We start from the raw sequence: 21,217 nt of genomic DNA on the forward strand, positions 1-21,217 counted from the left end.
TGAGCCACCATACGGAGCAGTGGTACTGGGGAAGCTTTGCGATGGTCTCCTCTCCACTGCTCTTTTGTACCACGGTCACATAAAGGCCATCAGCTCATTTTGGCACCTGGACCAAGCAGGAATCGTGCCAAATGAACATCAGACCAAAAATAGTCCCTTCCCTGTCAGGCAAGTCTGAGAGACACCCTGTGATCAAAGATGGGGAAACACGAGGAACAAGCACCATGCCCAGTAGTCACAGCGGACCAGCTGCCTGACAGTTGTGGAGCTTCCTACAGCCGCGTCGGCGAAGGGGAGCCTGAAGAGAGGATGTGAAGGAGGATGATGATATAGATGGTTCAGCAGATGTTTAATTGGAGCTACTCCCATGCGTGAGAGAACGCACGAAGCTGTTCAATGGAAAATGTGCATTCAGAAGTGGACATGGCACTGAATATGAGATAATTATTAAGGCATTTCTATTTTGGAGCTCTTCTGTGTGTAGTTTTACATAATAAACGTTAGTGTTGCCTTTCTACATGCACACATGTCCCCTGGCCCAAACAAACAAGCAGCTTTTTGCTTCTTGTCACTGATACCTCCTGAAGTAAGGATCTTTGGCCACAAATAGATCATTGCCCTATTTGAAAAGTTCCTGGTGGAGCGCGGCCAGTTCTGGCTGGCTATATATACCTAAGCTGGCAAACCCAGCAACCTCTCAGCTTTTGCTTCTATATATAAAAAGCAATGATATAGAATAAATCAGCTGGATGGAGCACGTGTCAAATCAGGTTTTACACCGAAATCGTTTTCTTTCTGAGTCGGGTTGTTTCTTTCTGAGTTGGAGCCTGGGAAGGCAGCAATGGGCCTGACCACTGCTACCAGCTTTGCCGGGGCTGGGCAGGCGGCACCGGGGCTTCGCTACCAGGTTCTCGTGCCGCTGGAGAAGGGCAGGAGCCCCTGGCTGGGGCCAGCGCGCCGGGACCCCCCATCCCCACGGCTGCGCAACCGCGCAAAGCTGACCCCGCGGCGGGCGGGAGGGACCCGGCGGGGCGGGGGCGCGGCCTCCCCTCGGGCTGCCGCCAGGTGGCGCCCAAGTGCCCGGCGCGGCCGCGGGCTGCGGGACCAGGGGCTGCGGGGCTGATGGTCTGTGCGGGGCCGGGGGCTGCGGGGCCGGGGGCTGCAGAGCCAGGGGCTGCGGGGCTGATGGTCTGTGCGGGCCGGGGGCTGCGGGACCGGGGGCTGCAGAGCCAGGGGCTGCGGGGCTGATGGTCTGTGCGGGCCGGGGGCTGCGGGGCTGATGGTCTGTGCGGGGCCGGGGGCTGCAGAGCCAGGGGCTGCGGGGCTGATGGTCTGTGCGGGGCCGGGGGCTGCGGGACCGGGGGCTGCAGAGCCAGGGGCTGCGGGGCTGATGGTCTGTGCGAGCCGGGGGCTGCGGCATCGGGGGCTGCAGAGCCAGGGGCTGCGGGGCCGATGGTCTGTGCGGGGCCAGGGGCTGCGGGGGCTGATGGTCTGGGTGCGGGGCTGGGGGCTGCAGGCCGCTGGGGTGGTGGGTAGGGCCTGGAAAATGCGAAGCTTGGCCGCTGTTTGGAGGTGGCTGGGAGCATCCCTGCCTGGGTGCGTGCTGGGCTCAGGGACCCGCAGGGTCTGGGGGATGCACCTGAGCCGGGAATTCTCGGGCGGTTCCGATAGCCCTGGGTAGTTTGTGTTGTGAGCATGGAGCAAACGCCAACTGACAGGTGGCAGCTTCAAAAAATCCTCACTTTCAGGGGGCAACATGATCCCGGACCGGAATTATCCAACTCCACACTGTTTTTGCTGGATGTTTTATCTGATTCCCCCAGCATTTCCTCAGCCGCAGGGACTGACCCCAAGAAAAGCTTCAAATCCCAGAATTAGCTCCTGTGCTGTGATTTTAAGCCCCATGAAAACACCGATTCACATTTTTCAGCCCAGACTAAGACTGTAGCTGCTCCTGGTTTCATTCTCATTTCATTTCTGTCGTGCTTCCCCTTGTCTGCTTGGAAGTGAATTTATTGTCAGATGCTTCCCCACATGGGCCCCTTGGGCCCACCGCAGAGACACCAACTCCTTCTGTTTACAGGTTCCCAGCTCAAAACCAGCAAAGATTTAAGAGCTAAAAAAAGCTTACAGGCAATATTATTTTCTTTCTTCCCACACAAACACTTCTGCTACCCTGAAAAGTACCTGTTATTTCCTGAGGGGAATGTCCCTGCGTAACCGTAACGCTGCAGGTCAGGAAGGCAGCTCGAGTCAGACCTCCTGCACAGTGTGGAAGAAACAGGGGACAAACAAAATCTGTCATGTCCCACATCTGAAAATCGACTTCACAGAAAATATGCACTAAATGATACATGATAATGGGGGAGGAAGTGCCAGCTGCCTTAATGAACAGTGGTAGGCAAAGCTGGAAAAATAAATTATATAATAATCTTATTATATTCCTTTTGACATAAACTAATCTTGACCCAGAACAATAGTGCTGCTTTCCAAGAGAAAATAACCAATAATAATCTATAATTATCAGTAATAATCAATAATAAGCTATAATCAGGATTAAGGAGTCCAATGCAAAGTGGTTGTGTTTTCTCTTTGTTGTTAAAATTTTGCTTCATCTGGTAAATTTTGTGGAAAAGACAGGAACCGGATGAGTGACTTCCAGCTGAGGCAGAAGGAGATGCCGGTCGCTGCCTCTTGGTGGCTGGGAAGAAGCTGCTGAGCTTCAGCCCAAGGTCCTGACTTTCTGAAGACCCAAGGAGCATATGCGATGCTCTGGAAGAGCAGGAGGGTACTTGTGCTTCCCAACTCACTGAGCAGCCCAGAACGCAGCCAGACACTTACTTTTGGGCTGGTGGGCACTTTCTATGGTGTCATAGCACTCTCCAAACTAGCCTGCTACAACAAGGTCTTTTACCATCACCTACCAACATACTTTTCATGCCAGTGCCTCTGCTGCCTTCTCCTAGTTTCTCTTCATCCAGTGCACACTGACTGACTGACTGACTGACTGACTGACTGACTGACTGACTGACTGACTGACTGACTGACTGACTGACTGACTGACTGACTGACTGACTGACTGACCCTCCTCTCTTCTCTCTGCTTCTTCCTCCTCTCTTTTCCTTGGCTGCCCAACCGCTTAACAGAACCAGCCACAGCCGCACCTTATCTACATCAGCCAACGCCCCCACCCCTGAAGCCAGCCCACAGCTGTATATTGTCAATGTTAATTAACCCACCTTCAATCCTCTACACCACCATTTCATTAGGGTTGAGTCAGGGGCAAGGTCTGTGCTTCTGCTGTGAGGATACACGTTACTACTTTTGTTGGGTTTCTGAGAGGCTTGCTTGCTTTTGCATGGGTCAGCTCTGTAATGGGGATGAATAACATTAAAAAAACCCACCTACACACAAAAAACCCCAAAAGGAAAACATCCTCATCTAGAAAAAGCAGATGGGTAAGGAATATTCTCTCTCCTACTTACCCAAAGCTGCTGCACACCACTGTGCTTCAAGTCTTTCCTAGGTCCCCTCCTAGGCAAGGAGGATGCAAGAACTAGCTCTCCCAGGAGCGCAGTCAGGCACCACCTAAATGATAGTTAAGGAAGGAGTGTGCACGTTTTGTGTGGCTGTGTATCCCTTCCACACCTTTGCCCATTCCTGCCTTATCCGCCTGGTGCTATCCAAGATCCTTCAGTGGGTGAGGAGGTTGCAGGTGAAGTGTGCAAGCTCTGGGTGTGACTGGAACACAGACACATGTGTGTGCATGTCTGTGTTTGGCACGTTCCTCCAAACAAACCAAGTCCATGCTAAGAAGCTTTCACAGAGTGTATACATAACTTTGTGAGTTTTCTTGTAATTTGGCACCTTTTAAAGTCAAAAGATGACTCTGCCTCTTATAAATCTTTCCATGACTTCTTAACGCATAAGGTACGGAAGCTTAAAACTGTGGCTGAAGGGAAGAAAAGTGAAATGTGCTCTCACAAGGTGTATGGTAGAGGCATGTTCTTTATTTCTGTGTCTGTATTCATAAAAATGCAATGCATGCGTTACTATACATTATTAAACCTAGTTTTTGTACTGTGATAAATGAAATAAAAATATCAAACAGAGAAAACCAGAAAAAGCCAGATGGGTTGAGACCAGGGGTTCAACCAGTATCCTGTCTCCAGCACTGGCTGGTATCAGATGCTGTAGATAAAAGTAGAAGAAACTGTATAGTAGCCTGTTACGAATTAACATGCCCAGGAGAGAAGTTTCTTCCTGACCCTCGTCAGTTAGTGGTTGACTTATATGCCAATGCATACATTACTCTACATGCTCACATATTTATATGTATCTGTACCAAGAAGCATGTGACAAAATGCTAAATCAGACTCCTGGTACTTTCACTTACAGGAAAGTCATTCTGAGGAAAGAATTTTTTTCACCGCAAGAGGCTCACACAGTACATAACTGGGAGAGGGGAAGGCAGCTGAGATTCACAGCTCAACAGGGGAAACTGCTTTTACAAACAGCACCTGAAATATGCACCCTTTGAAGTTCTTTTGGGGATTCTGATTATGTATCTCAGTAGGAGCTCATCTCTCCGAGTAGCTTTACCTACGTGATTAAGCGAATGTGTGTAAGTACTTGTAAAGTGACCAGGTAAGGAGATTTCAGGTTAGACATTCCCTTTTTCTAAAAATCACAGGATCACAGAAAAACAGGGTTGGAAAGCTCAACATCTGACCATTCTGTATCACTCCTGCGAGTCGTTTTCTCCAGCAGGCTCCCCAGAGCCATCACCACAGAGATTACACACCCCACAGACCTGTCAGTGCTTTGCTGCCTTAATGGCAGTGTTTCCTAATTAACTTCAAACTCTTTGCCTTCAGTTTAAGCCCATGTTTTCCTGTCCTACCCACCAGCTGCAGGCAACAGATTGTCCCTCTCTCCCGAGCTTCAATTTTTGTGTTTGAGAACGGTTTCTTTGCTTCCTAACGCTTTTTTGGACTGAAACACCTTATTTCCCTACTTCTTCACTGACGTGTTTTCTAGATCTCTGGATTCCCTTCAAATTGTTCCATGGCTTTCCCAAAGTGCAGTGCCCAACATAGAACAAGGTAATCCAGCCAAGAGCTTTCAAAGAGGGGTGCGGAAGGATTACTTCACATGTCTTGAAGGTTGTATTCTATTTTATACAATCCGGATGGTGTTTTTTCCGACACCACGTAAGTACTGAGACCCTTACACATTTTCTTACACTCCTTTCCATGTTTTTAGATTGTTTCCCCAGTGCCTGCCAGTGCTCAAATCCAGGATACAATACAATGTTTTCTACTGCAGTGATGCTGCTGATGATTCAGCATATAAAATAGGCAATTAATGAGCTTTGGAACAACCATCTCCCCCCCAGGCTTGCTAATATGCTTGGTTTTACCTGAAGGGATCACAAATATCCAAAGACAAGTGCTAGAAAAAGAGAAATGCAAGATACATTAAAATAACACAGCAATACTACTATATGCAGCAAATTTCAGGGAAAAGATTCAGCATGCTATTTTTCTTCCTTAAATGTGATGAGCTCATAAAAACGTTCAATTAGTCAGACTGATGTGGATGACTCGTCAGACCTAATTTTAGCAGCCTAAAGTTAGCCAGCATTTCCACAACAGTCATCTCATCTCCTTCAACAATAAATGGAAAGGGATGAACATTTCCAGGATAAACACATCCTATTGCCTTCAGCTCCCTAAAAAGCCAGAGTAAGATGGGATGAACTCCCCTGTGAAGACAGAAGAAGAGTTCCAGTAACCGCAGAGAGCCTCGACAAGTAGACAAACGATCTCTTGATGGCTGAGGTCAGGTGAGATAAATCCCATTTTAAGTAACCACAAATTCAGAGATAATTATTTTTACGTTAGCATGGTAATTAGATACAATGCAAATTAACCATAATCATCGGGGGGAAAAGCATCATGAGATATTGCTTATTGAATAACTGCAGAGATGTGCAGAGCACAGAATGTCCATGTCACAGAGAACTTCAAAACATTAACATTCCCCTTTTTCCAAGCTGATCTGACAGCTGAGTATGTTGAATTTCTCTGCAAAGGATAATTTTTACCCAGTCATTTCAGATGAACAAACGTATTTCGTTTCAACAAAATCACACCGTTTGGTCTCCAGATTGATCTTTGTCTTTTTAAAGAAGCATAATACACTAAAAAGGAAAACAAAGGTGACATTCTGAAATGAAAGGTGTTTTGATTTAAAATATTGCACAGCTCGCTCTAAAAGCATGATCTCTGAGGCTCAGTCTGATTTTGCTGATTTCAATTTCAAACATGAGGTCTCGTTTTGATTTCTGCACAGTGCGAAGGAGCCAGTTTGGCCAGCCCTCCCAGCCGCGGAGCCACGTCAAAAACCTGCCCACAACCCCAAGCCAGCTGACAGCACGTGGCTCATGGCTCGGAAATGAGAAAAGTTCCCCAGGATCCCACTGTGGATCCCACAGCACTAGGCAGGGTGTAAGCAGGTGTCCAAAGCAACTGTGTGTTCACTTATTCTTGCCAGTTCTCTCCTTCCTACGAAGAACATCCCCGTGGATTCCCCAGTGTAACCCGGGGATCAGGGTTTGGGCATGATGAGAGTCACTGTTCGCTGCAATCGCAGGGGAGTTTCGGAGCCTCCTGGGGAGACTGGGAACTGGCTTTCCAAATAAATTAGGCAGCTTTGAAAAATCTGACCTAGAGGGCACACTACATTGGTTTTGTTCCCTGCCTAGATCATTATCTATCTCTGGGTATGTCCAACATTGGTCCCTGCAGGGTAATAAAGTTTACAAGAAGTTTGCTCAAGTACAGTAGCTGTCTAGTCAACCCAAATGTGAGCTGTTTTCTTGTGCCAATGCTAATCTGTTACTGATACCCACGCTAACCAGTGTGAAACTTCTTCTAGCAGCTCAGCAATGTATTACAATGTGGGCACGCTGTCAGCGAGGTTTATAATATAAATACTTGTGCATATGAGTTCATTGTTTATATTCTAAAAGCTATGATGGGACAATTTGTTGGAAGTGATTTTCATGGCAGTAAAAAGCTAGATTTGGGACTCCATTGACAGCCTACTTAAGGTCACAGCTGCTTTCTGATAAGAAACTGCTCCAGAAGGCTGGCTGATAGTTGTCACTGGGTCTTCTGGATCTTCACAACTGGTGATGAGGGCAACTGCACTAAATGACTTTTGGTTAGTACTAAAAGGCTTGATCTCCAGTGCTGACGTCTCTGCTTCTTTTTCCCGTGTCTTCTCGCTTCGGTTCCATTCTTGCTCCTTCCGATCCAGTTGCATGGCACTGCAGTGAGGAGCATAAACTTCTGTGGTTTCTTCAAACTGTAAGCAATCTACCTTATAGTATTTTTTCTTTACATGTAAGACATCGTTAAACCTATGGCCCCACAGAATCTCTCTGGGGACATATGAACTTCTTGACTGATGTGATGTTCCTGTTGAATCACCTGTGTAGACAAATGTGACCAGGATTTCAAAGTTGTCCTTGGCCAGAGCTTTCCGATCTAGACCATACAAGGGGCTCTCACTATCAATTTCATGTACGACTGTCACCGGTGTAACAAGTATGATCTGGTCATTTAGCAGCTTCAAGTCCTTGTACTCCATCGTCATTCTGCCCTCCTTGTCTTCCTTGTAGCGCAGAAGCTGAGCTCGTACAGAGCCCTCAACCATGTGATTTGGTCGGAAATCACCAATGCGCCACATGAGGCAAAATTTGTCATCTCTTAACCCCACTACAGCATAGTAGCTGAACCGAATGGTTTGTGCCCTCTTTCGAGCCGTGGCCATTTTTGCCAAGGCTGCTCCGATGATGAAGGTATCAATAATGCAGCTTAACACTGACTGTAGGATAACCATGAGGATTGCAACGGAGCACTCTTCTGTAACACAGCGGTAACCGTAACCGATGGTCGTTTGGGTTTCAAGGGAGAACAGGAATGCTCCTGTGAAGCTATGGACGTTTGCAACACAGGGGGTTATTTCTTCATCATTGAATAAATCTCCGTGTTGGATTGCTATCAACCAGAAGACTAGTCCAAAGAACAACCATGAAAGAACATATGACAATGAGAATATCACAAACATATGGCGCCACTTGATGTCCACCAGTGTGGTAAATATGTCCACTACATAGCTCTCCCATTCCCCAAAGATGTGTTTGAAGTACACATTGCAGCTGCCATCCTTGTGGAGAAATCGCTTCTGCAATCTTTTCATCCCCATTTCAGGGCTTTCTTGACAAGTGCGTTGGTAACTGATCTTATTTCCCTGTATGTTAACGGGCTTATAGCACCCGCTCTGTTCAGTCATCTTTCTCATAGTTGCCTCGTGGCACCAGTTTACAGAACACACTTGTGGTCCCAGGGGCTATTTGTTTTCTTTGTTCATTGGAAACCTATGAAATAGAAGAAAAAGTTTATTTTTGTTTTAATGTCCTATGCCAGAACTGTGTAACACCAAATCTAAATATATTCACTCTCTGGCCATCATGAGCAATTTTCTGAAGACTACAGACTCTGACATTCATTTAAAAACATAGCGAAAAAACTTAGGCCTGGAAATATGAGGCAGCCAGAAATTCAACTAGTTAGAAATGTCCATATCAATCCTAAAATCTGGTATGCAGATAAAACCAGAAATCAAACCAGTCTGTGGTGACCCCACTGTGAATATCTCTTCTAATGTTCTGGTGAAGTGACACTCAAATCAGGATGGGCTGTCATGAACTGTCACAGGAATGCCATGAACCCCCTTAAAGTTAGGCAAATATTTGAGGTAGTAAATATTTGTTGCATGGTTGTTTGTTTTCCTCCATTAGAAGAAATGCATAGGAAAACACTGTCATTTGTACATAAGATTCTGTAGCATGGACAGGCGAATTAAGTGCTAACATGTTTTAATCAGAAAACGTATCAAACACACAATCATTCATCACTGTTTGTGTTTCAGTATTGCCCAGAAATGCCTGGTCATGGAACTGAACTTTACTAGGCTAGTGCTACAGAGACATATTTGTTCAATTTGTAGAAAAGTATTTACATTTCAATTGAAAAAGAAACCTCTCTGAGGTCCTGGGAAGCCTCTCAAATCATTCCTTAAAACAAAACAAAACAAAAAAATCCGGCTGCCAAAAAGTATTTAAATCTTTATTAATGAGTTTGAAACAAACATGCAGTACGTTAATAAAATTTGTGGATGACACAAATTTAGGAAGTGATGTGAATTAGGAGATTCCTCTGTCAGATCAGAGAAAAAAACCTGATGTCTTTGCAGATTGCAACCATATGAACTCCAGCAGTACGAAGTGCTAGGCTATACGTTTAGTGACTAATAACAAGAACTTATGTTAGAAACTGAGAACTCATCAACTGGAATCCAATAAAAAAGGAAAGACTTAGCTGAAGTAATCAGTTACAGGATGCTGATGAATCACTTGTAGGATACAGCAAATGCCTTTTCCTGCAGGTCTCCAGCTCATGCTGCCATATCCCAACTGCTAACACACAAAACGCTGACAGGTCAGAAGCTATAGGGTACGCAGCTAGAGCAACTCACAATTTTTGCCATATATCATGCTTCTACCTGATATTTCTGAAGGAAACAAAAGCCAATATTTTTGAGGAAAACCTGTCATTACTCCAAAAAATGTTAAGTTTTCAATGGAAAAATGACAAGTCCTTTTTCCCATTTTTAAGCTGGTTTCAGCTGACAAAAGTTCAGAGGTAGGTTTACAATGAAGCCAACATATTAATGGAAAATGAAATTAAAAAAAAGTTTCCTAGTGGTAAACTTTTTCCTCAGCTCTTCATTCAGTTTGCCTGAGTATAAATGACTGCACACACTTCAAGGCAGGCCCATAGAGTGTAATATATATTGGATGGACTAGATTAACAGACCGAGAACTCTTCTCTCATCCAAGGAACAATGACAAGCATGCATAGACACTAATCCAAAAACACTTAAAAGCCAAACATAGTTTCCATTTCTTTTTTCTTGTCTTTTTTTTTTTTTTTTTTTTTTTCCAGTACAGAAATGAATGTGACATATGGTGTCGTAGCCTCAGAATGTGGCCTTCATTAAAAAACACAACATTAATGTTTCCAAAAATACTTCTTGGAATACAGTCTTTGGAAACATTCATATGACTCGCTTTACTCATAGCTTTAAAACAAACAGCGTAGCCTAGTCTATTGAAGACTCTTGACCTAACATTTTATAAGTCATATTTAACAACAAACAAAAACTGGAAACGGTTATTTTTTTAAGAACCTCATATTGTGAGGTGTGAAAATGCAGCAAATTGTAATCAGGAGCCAATATAATCTTAAATAAAAAACATACTTAGGCTTGTGCTGTTTTTCTTATTGACTGAATCAAACTAGATTTCCTTGAAAATACTCACAAACGTCCTGGGACCCTAAAAGGGCTGAACAGTTCATGAATCAGACTGCTGAGCTGATTCCACTCACTGCTGTTGCCATCAGCAAATCATCATGTTTCAAAAACAGTGTTTTGCTGGCAATATCTTTAGATTTTGTTGGTGCTGGCAAGACTCATGGACTGTCGGCTGTCAGACATGTAGCGATGTGGCTAACTCCACTCTGAGTTTATGGTAGTCTGTCACACACAGGAGGCAATTCTTGCATTAGGAGCTCTGACTCTGCTTAGGGTCTCTCCTACTACTATCATGTAGGTTGTAGTAATACATATATGCTCATGGATGCCTGGGATGGTTTTTTGACTGGTATAAACAAAACATCCACTAGACTGGATTTTCAGAACATTCAAAAATATGTCTGTAATAAGAAAGGGAAGGTGATGTAGAGCTTCCTAAACCAGAACCAAACAATCTAGAATTGAAGCTGGATGGAGTAAAAAAGGATCAGTGCAGAGCAACATTAACGGACATATATTGCTCTCAGAATCTGCGTTAATCTTTCTCCGTCATGTTGAAAATTGGATTGCTCAGAGATGTTTGGCCTTGCACAGTGGAGACGTGCCCCAGATGACCTAAAATCCCAAATGTGCCTGTAAGTCTTAGGAAATAGCCTTCTCAGCCACTCAAAACCATCTAAAAATGTCACCCAGTGGTTTGGGGGTCTTAAAGGTAAGCCAAGTCTAAACTTTTCCAGGCTACCTCTTAAAGTCTCTCAAGTGCGATAATAATCATGCATCGTAATTAATAACTTCTTTTACATTGTCCGATGTTTATCATTTAAGTCTAAAAAAATACCCTTCAATGGTTCTGAATTAGTAAGCCTGTATTACGATCTGTACTTCATTCATGGGGACACTTTGAAAGAGGCACGTGATTTTCCTATTCCAAACGAGAGGCAGTGAGGCTGTGAAGCCAGATGTTCATCACTTACTTTACTGAGACATGCTGACTATTGCAAAACAGTCTGAAGACTATTATTATTACCAAATTTTAAAGGAGAGAAGACCACAGACTCACAACCAGACTTACAAACTTAAATCTTAGCGACATTTCAAAAATCTGATTTTTCAAAATGGAAGTATTTTACACATCCCTAAGAAAGCCATACGAATTACATTAAAGGTCTTACTACCTGGTAAAGATTAGCAAAGGGGGTGGGGGAGGATTTAAAAACATTCTCTACTCACTAAAGCTCATGGATCGGTTGCTGCAAATGATTCTCAGATGTTGTCAGGAAGCGTTTTCACCTTCCTCTAACACTAACACACAAACCCTCGCCCGTTTTTGTCTTTCTTCTATTTTCCGTGGCTGGGGTTTTTTCCCCCCTGTATTTCTGGGCATGTTTATACACATCATGAACCTCTTTTGCATACTGTTCCGTTGTTCAGAAAAGAAAGTGTGCTAAATTTTCAGTACCTTTGCTAACCATTTTTAGAAACTTATTTTGCTCCCAAATAAAAAACTTCTCAGAGACAAAAATGGAGCAGTGAAGCTGTGCAGGATAGTCAGAAGAAAGAAACAGAGAAATCGCAAAAAAATCATTAAGATAAATGCTAGAAAGGGTTCAGAAATACTCCTAAAGCATATATGTATCAGGCTCAGTTCAGAAAATCAACATATATTCTTAATTATTTAAGCCAGGGTTAGGTTCTTACTGTGTTGGATACTGGAACATGCTCAGGGAGGCACAGAACTGCTCTAGAGACCTGTGTTTATGGGGCCTGCATATTGACCCCCCCAAACTGGTATCTTTGAAAATTTCACCCCAATTAGATATAGGAGAAAGGCAGGTAAATTCCTGTATTTCAAAGGTCATAAAGCAGTGCAGCGGCAGAAACAGCAAAAACCTCAGCACCTATTTATGCCCAGTGAAGAGCTAACACAAAGCAAACACTGGCAGAAGCAAGCCTTCTTATCATATTCATAATTTTCATCTAGTTCCTCTCAAAAAGAACCGCTGTACCAAAGGAATTTGAACTCTGGATTTTCATCAGCTCATTCAGAATAACAGTAACTTAAAAGCCTTAAGCATCAAGTTTAGCCTTTTAAAAACTTCCACTAAATGTAGTTGTCAATTTAATTTTGACATTTTAAGTTTAGAGCTCAGTGTTTTATGAGGATAATCCCTATATTGCACCTTAACTTAATACCTAACAAGTCGTTGCTACGCCCCTTTTATGACTATATTTTCCCATTATGTAAACAAGTAGGGGTGAATTTTTTTTCAGTGACAACTTCAGTCAACAGCCTGTTTGTAAAACATTAAGCAAAACAATGTGAAGATCTGGGTTGCAGAATAATTCTGTTCTGAGATTAAATCAAAAAGAAAACAACTCGAAACCTCCGAATGCAATTGCGTACTCTAACCCCACACACATGGAAGTGGATCTCTCTCTAGCATCGGTTTAGCAATCACCTCAGTTTCCTGCTGCATCTTGGAAATGGTCTGAAAGGTTTCCAGTTTTAGTCATAGTTGTGTAACCCTGGAAGGCTTGCAGCTCAGAGACCAGAAATGTGACAAGTAGAAACCTTTTGAGCTGCTTTGGAATTGACTCAAGTATTCGCTTCTTTAAAAAAAACCAAACAAAACAAAACAAAAAAAAAGCCACCACCCACAAAATCTAAATGAATCTATTATAGGGCAGCATTAGGATTCTTCTTTGCAAAGGCACCTAACTGCTCCTAATACAGCCAGTTTTCCTGCTTCTGGTAGGTAATCCCCAGAGCAGGGCTGGCACACATCCCAATTCACCGTTTGTATGTCTTGTACCACGCGCACCCCACGGCTGGCCACGGAGGTGTTTGCTCGCAGCCTCCAACAGGTACACTCCAGGACACCCGCAACTGTGCTGAAACTACTGCCTGCTTGGCTTGGAAGGCTGATCACCCTAACCCACAAGACAGACTTATCTTTACATTGTGAAAGCTTTCACTTGTCTCCTCTGGCAGAACAAAAAAGCACAATGATGTTCACAGTTTCAGAAAGTGTCTGATAGTCCTCGTATCTAACGGGTCAGGTGCAAGATACTGATGAGCACGGCTTTATGTTACAAGCGGGCTTTCTTTTTATATTTGATGTTCCTCATCTCAGATCAGATCCCCGCAAATGACTAAAGGGCACCTTTACAAGGTGAGGGGGGCTGGAACATCCCCTCAACTGAACGCAGAGTTGGATCTCTAGGGAGCAAGGATGCAGGAGAGGGGTTCCCACGACAAAGCATGACCTAGAGCGCTTTCAGATCAGTACATGCTTTTGTGCTGACTTTACCAGAGTGAAGCACAGCCCAGCGGGAGCTTCAATCACAGAACTTTCCTACATCCATAATAACGCCTTTGAAGCCTCCGGAGCGAAGCTTTTAAATGGTTCAACCCGCCCTTTAAAAAAAAAAAGTTTTGTTGTTCCCATCACTTTAGCTTAGATGACGGAGTGCAGTGGAGGCTGGTAGGGCTGCGGTTCACCCAGCAGCATGGCTGTCAGGCTGCAACACACAGCTCTGCAAGCGTCACCTGGCACGGAAGACCTCTCCTCGCTGTAATCTTGTGTATACGGGTCTTTCAACAGCGGAAGAGAAGATTGCAGCTACAGAAATAAAAGGAAAGTTCTAACAGGTGAAGCTCAGAGCTGGAGAAAAAGTGTATTTCTTAGACTTCTTATTCAATACCTCTGTACACAAACAAGACCTAAAGTATCAATATGTAAGTGCTTGTTTATTAAACATGTTAAAAAGTATCAATATGTAAGTGCTTGTTTAGTAAACATTTTTAAAAGTATCAATATATAAGTGCTTGTTAATTAAACAGTTTTAAAAGTATCAATATAGACGTGCTTGTTTATTAAACATCTTAAAAGATAGACGTAAACAGCACAGACCAGACGACCTCTGCGCAGGTTTTCCAGTCATGCAATAGTGCTGTAATCTACACTGGAACAACTCACAGTAACAGATATATTGACATTTAATTCATCTAAGTGAAACCAGATCTCTTTAAAACAAAACCAAAAAAAAAAAAGAAAAAAAAGAAAAAAAAAGAAAAAAGGAAAGAATTTTGGCCCCTTAAGTTTGAGAGGACAGGCTTTGAAAGTTGCTCCTTGTTGAGGGCTGGTTGCCTGTTTCAGAGCCACAGGACAGGTTAAAAATGAACCAGCCCCCTGCTTACCACTCAGAGCAATTCCCAAAATCTGTAGAAAGCTGAAAATGTCTATTTTAATTTATTTGCACTGTATGCACTGCATGGTTTTAGCCAGGAACAAGCCAGTGGAAACACTGAAATACCATGAGAAATGGAAAGTGCTGGCAACTTGAAAGTCTTGATTTCGGGCCTCACTGCCATTCTTTGTCTCAGACGATTTGGCAGGGGGAAACCTAAAACTGTTGACTCTCAGGACTCTCTTCCTCCTTTTAACCCTCAGCTCTCAGCAGCTCCTGTGCTAAGGCGACCAGACACAGCATGTACTCGCCAGCACAACACCACATCCCCCCCGCTACTGCAGCTGTGGGTGGGTAGACATGGCACCCAGGCTGGGTGCAGCCCCAGTGCACCCACAGGCCCAGGGCTGCCCTGATGAGCCAAGACCACAAGCACAACAGTGCAACCAAGTGAATGGGAGCACCTGAGCACCCAACCCTCCAGGGTGACCCTGCTGTGCACCTAGCACAGCCCACACCTGCCAGGGGGCATCTCCTCCTGCCTGAAAATTCCTCCTCCTGGTTCTCCTCCCAGCAGCTATGAGCCATTTGCGTTTTGGTATTGAGCTGATAGGACCAGAGCACCTCTATTTCTGGTCAGGCCCCTGTAGCCTTACTTCTTAAAACTGGTAGAGCTGGTACACATCCTGGAAAATCTACCAGACATGCAGACATGGAGTAGCTGAAAAGATGTATTTTATATCCAGTTGTCTTTCTCCGGAAACCAGTAGCCAACCTATTCCTTACTGCAGCAGGCAGAATCCCCTGGGCTTTAATACAAGTTAGCTGTGAGGCAATCGAATACAAGTGTTAGCGTGAATTATAATTTCCTCCTCCGTCCTCCCCTGACACACTCATGTCTGCGCCGACGCACAGTGAAGGTTCATTTCAATAGTTCTGCAGAGGTGTGTGGTGGGATTTCTCCACGCATCAAGCCTTATGGATTACACTCAGCCTACAGAGGCACAGAAAAATTCTTCGAGGAACTTTTCCACCACATATTGCTGGCACGGAACAGTAGAACAGTTTGTTGCAGCTCTTAATAGACATGATGTAATATAATAATGTATTCAACAATAGGTAAGTGGCAGGTCATGAACAATGACAGAATCAGATTAGATAATGCTGACCACTTTCATTTAACGGAGCCAACACCCTCAGCTCTGTTATTTGCTGCAGTTCAGTGCTGTTATATCTTTTAAAACACAACAGGTTATTAACGAAGTAGGATTTGGGGGGCGGGCAAGAGCTGAGATTCTGAAAGGGTTCTTCCAGTCTCAGGGACCGTTTCCTTTACGTCACGCTGTGCAACCCTGCTTCCTGAGGCAGAAAGCATACTCCTTTTTTTCCTGTTTTTTGGAGTACATTGTAAACCAAATATCCAGGGAAGGCAAATAGCCAGGGAAGGGCAGTGTGACATAAGAACACGAAGTCACTGTCTTTCTGGTTGTGTTCTTTATTCGAGTATATATATATTCTTAATTAGAGTATATATATATTCTTCTGTAGAATAAGAAAGGTACAGATACAGGGCTGCACTTCTTGTGGCACTACCGTTAGCTCCCGCAGTCCTATGTACCTCGCTGCTCCCTGGTCCTGCAGTTCTCTGTGTCTGCAGGCATAGCAAAAACAACTGAGAGAAGAAAAGGTTATGTGTATTTAACCAAAGGGTTATGTGAAGATCAGAGAACCCCTTACGTTGCCCGTGCAAGTTTTGATCCTACCAATTCCAATGGCTGCAGCTTTGACAATGCGAAGCCTTGTGTTGGTGTCAATGGAGTTTGGATCAGATGCCTTGCTATTGTGTTTCATACAAGGAATAGAATAAAATAAAGCACAATCCCAAGTTAACAGCATGAGTGAGCTCTGTTCAACAGATGAGAGAAGTAAAAAATGAGTAGGAAGCCTGAGGATCTCTGATATTTTTTCCCCCACCTCTAAGATGTAGCTTGACACCAGTTACTAACTTCTAAGGGCTATCCAGGACAGACAGGAGGAGCACTTGCAAGTTTCTACTGATCTCAGCTTTGGGCTGCTGACCTCGGCAGGAATTCCACTATAATCCTCCGAAGCTGTATCATCCCACCTACTAAAATACCCCAAATGCCAATTAAACCACCAAAGCCTTTACATTTTCAAAACTAAAGTAGGGTTTAACAGTGAAAATACAATTCTGCATTACTCCTTTGAGGAAATGGAAGTGAGAAGAAAAAAAAATCTAAATAAAACATGTAAATAAAATGAATCACATCCACTATGACCTACTTTATTTTTAGGAAATACCATAAAAAAAAAACCCTTCTGTCTCAGCTTTCTAGATTGATTCCCAAATCAAAGAGGTTGAGATAAGTATTAGCTAAGGATCAAGTCAAACAATGTATCAGTGCTTTTTTATTTAGGAAAAGCACCAGAAAAATCTGTGGCTGACATCAACACATGCAGGCAGATGAACCAGGCAAATACTCTGCTTCAAGAAGTTAATTTATCAATCACTGCTAGGGTCAAGAATCACTATTTGCTTTTCTAAGCAGCTTTGTATGACTCTCACTTGTGAATATAGATACAGCAGAAGTCCACCTCTGATACGCCTAAATGTGTTTTTCTCTCTAGCCTGGCAGAAGATATCATGGAGCTCCTTTGACTAGGGCTGCTCAGCCAAGGCCCATAGTCCTGCACAGCCTCCCGCGTTTCAGGTTCTTCATCCAAACCAAAATATGCTTCCACATTTGTCAGGCTATATATGTCACTACTTTTTAAAAGCCTGTGAAATATATTAAATGGTTTCAGAGATCAGACCTGATCCAAGTCCTACTGAAGTCAGCAAAGGGGTTGTCTTTGATTTCTTGTTTTGGATCAGCTCTAGCTGCTGGGATTCTTAGTATCACCACAGGCAGCATCCATCCATGCTCTTCAGAACTGGCTTGGCTTGCTGGAATTACAGCAATACTTTCTAAGGAACAAGGGCTTTTTTAAACCTTCTTTTTTTGTTGTTCAGATTTTGGCAGAATGTTGGCTTCCCATATTGTTACTTAACTCCACTGAGGTCTATCGGAAATTTGGGAACAGGATGCTTCTTTCAGACATGACTTCTGAATTCTCAATGGTTGTTGAGTGAAGATAACTTTTATTCTTGCTGCGCTATCGCTTTCCACACTGTGCATGTGATGTTCATTGTAACAGGCACTGAAAATGGCTTTCACAACCCACCTCACGCAGTCTAAAAAGATACCTCGTTTTATTCTTCACTTGATTTCTGTTGACTACTGCTAATATTTTTTAATGTAATTTCCTAAATATTTTTTTCTTTATTTTTGTACCCATGTTTCAACCACTATATGTAAAACCTGCACTTGCCAAACTGTTTTGTCAGTAAATCCCAATGACTTCTTCCATGGACTTCCCAAGGAATGGACATGTCAATCGTAGGCAGTTTCTTCAGCTTGTGAAGGACTTGAGAGGAACCTCAGGCCAGGCATGCAGGATGCAGACAACCTAAAAGCTAAGGCACTGGGTTTAAATCTAAGAAAGATATTCATGCATATGTTTAATTATAAGAGCACAGTAAGAATGAACGTAAGCCTGCTTCAAATCTTCCTGAGACTGGAGCCAGAGAGGTACAGTACTTGTGGAAGGTTTTACAATGAACCACTTGAGGAATGCTACAGACCAGTTTCTCAGTCCCATCATAATGACTTTATGCAATCAGCAAATTCCTCAGCTGTCTCAGGGGAAGTTAATAGATTATTTTTTGTTGAAAATATCAAACTGTTTCCAAAAATGGCAGTGCTTCTTAAAAAAATACAAAGAAGTTGCCTTTAATTAAAAACAGTGAATTTGGAGGGGGGGGGTGTCATAGGATTTTTGTCTCCCAGTGATTTGCACAGAGGCTGACTATGCCTCCCTTACTGCCCATGATCTGTGCCTCTGTGGCTGCCCTTTGCCTGGCAGATTTTCACTTTCTGAGTGAGCTACTTATGGGAAGTTCAGCTCATTTCAAGATGTTTGTCATGAACCTGTTCAGTCAGCCGTGTTTTTCCTGTTTTACTTCTCAAAGGCAAACACTGTGAACAAGTGAGCAGATCTTATCAAGACGATGTTAACAAAAATACATCAAATAAAAACCTGTTACATTACAAATGTCAACACTCATGAAAAAAGATACCTAAACTAAAGTAGAGTGGATTTTATTGCCAGAGCAATTCCCAAAGATTGTTTTGAGAAATAACTTTTCTGTTTTTCCTCACAGGTGCTATGGACCTGTGAAACAAATGTGTCTCTCGTTTATTACATATTAACTTTACAGAGGTGCTGTCACCAGAGACAGCAGCATGCCTAAATAGAATTTCACCCTCTGGTTTGAAATTTAACTTTCACTGTGCCCTGATCCACTCCAAATTAGTTGGGAGTTAGATAAATGATCGATCCACAAAATTGAATTCAAAAGTGACATATGCAGCCTGTGTTTTCCCTGGGTCATTTTTAGTCCTGTTTTCAGTGAGTAAAACCGAGTGAAAGCATCACTTTCTCCTGCCACAAAGCCAGAGTCATTCAAAAGTCATGCAAAGCTGTAGGTGATTAATTAAACCTCAAATCACTATCAAGGCCTGACAAGCTCCGAATCACATGAGTTTGGACTGGTGGCATTCTTCCTTAGGAACATTTTGTATAGTGTTAAGCTGTATTCACTTCGTAATGAAAAGATCTTCAGGGAATGAAGTCTGTGAAAAACATAAAGTGGTGTTTCCCACAGAAAAAGCAAGCCACACCACTTGGGTGTCTTAATCTGGGAGCAACTGCAATGCTGATTATGCTCAGGAGAGAAAGTACAGATTAAGGAGACTAAAAAGTAACCTAAAAGGTTCTGGAAGGAAGCCAGAAGTACTGTAACAAAGGGAAAGCAATCTGAAAACAATAATGTCACAAAGCATCCCATGGAAAGAAGCAAGGATGAATCTCCAGTCCGTACGAATGCTAGATAGATGAAGTTATCTCCCAGCTACTGCCAGCACAAACATCATTTACAAAGCTTGACAGCTGCACAGCAATTAGGAGAGGAGCTTGTGTTTACTTGTGTTTAAAGGCAGAAGTGGCGAGTGGGTTCCAGCAACATTATGACGCGTGTTGATAATTATGATATTATGCCATTGATTTGGTCTTCGGGTGTTTTTCAAATCAGGATTTAAGATCTCTTTGTTCTCCTGTGTAAAACTCAGCTTTGAGGTCATTCTTCGCCTTACACACCCTTGGCTGTTTATGAACATCCTCACAAAACTCAAAGCCCATTTCCCATTGAGGAAGACAAGAAACAGGTTGTGTCATTGTCTGGCTCAATTGTTCTTTGTAACTACATAATAATTCCAAAGAAGGAATACTTACTAGCTTGAAGTTTTATTGTTGCAAAACCCTCCTATCAACAATGAAAGGATATGCACCAGACATATGATTGAGGAGAATCTGCTTTTCATATTAAATAAAACCGAATGAGAATGACATCCATCTATTTGAAAGAACTGGTAGAAGGTTCAATGGGGTGCCCACCTACGATGAATGTTAAGGCTCATTTCTGCTATACTGTCTCCAAAATAGATGGCTCTAGACATCTCTGTGTGACAGAGGTCCCTTGCTGACATCCCAAAGGGTGTCGAGCCAAGCCCTTCGTGCTCTTGGCTTCAGGGTAGAGGGGCAGAATTTGGCACCCTAACCTAACATTTCCTTAAAGCTGCAGGCAACGTATTCTCCTGTCCTGATCTTATGCATTGTTGCTCCTAGCTGTGGCTGCATTTTATTAGTTTAGACAGCACTCTGGGATCTTTCCGAATAAAAGGATCGTTATTGCAGAAGTTGGAAAAATGTCAGCAGAAGGGATGAAATATTGCCCCATGCCCTTGCCATACTGAACAGGGAATCTTTTCTTCTAGTGTTGGTTTAGGACTTAATCCTGCAAGGTCTTGTCTGTCAGCAAATACAATCAGGTTTAAGAGCATGAATAACCATCCTAGAAATCACTGGAAACTATTTTGTTAGTGTAAAATTAAGCAAGTGCGGAAGTTCTCCAATAGACTTGGACCAGAGTACTCAGCACCCTGCAGAAATGTGCCTTGAGTTCTTAGAACCATTTATTGTGTCCAGAACAGCCATTCATTAGGGCTTTGTGCAGAGAGGTTGAATTTCACTCACTTGGAAGATATTCCTTCTAACCCCCTGAGACATACAGACTCTTTGGTTGATTTGGAAAACAAAATGATTAATGGCATTTTACAAGTTTTTCCACTAAACAGATTTCAGTTGAAGCCTGTCACAAGCTAAAGAATTTGCAGGAATAGTGTCAATCTGATGACATAGTGGCAATAAATCCTATTGTACTGGATTACATTTTTACCCATTAAAATGCTTTGACCTATTGTCATCCAAGTAGAACCACATTCCACTGGCTGTTCAAAAGGTTCTGATTTCACTCTCGATTGTTACCAGGGCAACTGCACCTCAATCCAAAACTCTGCCACACCAATCATTTAACTCGATTTGAACAGACTCATGT

At 43.1% G+C, this 21,217-nt stretch overlaps 1 protein-coding gene across 6 annotated transcripts in view; it reads right to left on the reverse strand.

The window, feature by feature from the left end:
- Nucleotides 1-3,990: 3,990 nt before the first annotated feature.
- The window catches only part of KCNJ16 (potassium inwardly rectifying channel subfamily J member 16), a 35,625-nt gene continuing 18,398 nt past the window's right edge, over nt 3,991-21,217 (reverse strand). For 5 of the 6 annotated variants that reach the window (XM_037404674.1, XM_037404652.1, XM_037404665.1 and 2 more), the window contains one exon: nt 3,991-8,449. In XM_037404674.1, coding sequence (XP_037260571.1) covers nt 7,084-8,373 — 1,290 coding nt within the window. In that variant the 5' untranslated portion in view covers nt 8,374-8,449 and the 3' untranslated portion in view covers nt 3,991-7,083. Of the gene's footprint in view, nt 8,450-16,942; nt 18,179-21,217 lie in introns of those variants that run through there. The other variant, XR_005106823.1, reaches the window with a different exon arrangement.

The sequence above is a fragment of the Falco rusticolus genome, chromosome 1 (assembly GCF_015220075.1).
Source record: "Falco rusticolus isolate bFalRus1 chromosome 1, bFalRus1.pri, whole genome shotgun sequence".
Taxonomy (NCBI): domain Eukaryota; kingdom Metazoa; phylum Chordata; class Aves; order Falconiformes; family Falconidae; genus Falco; species Falco rusticolus.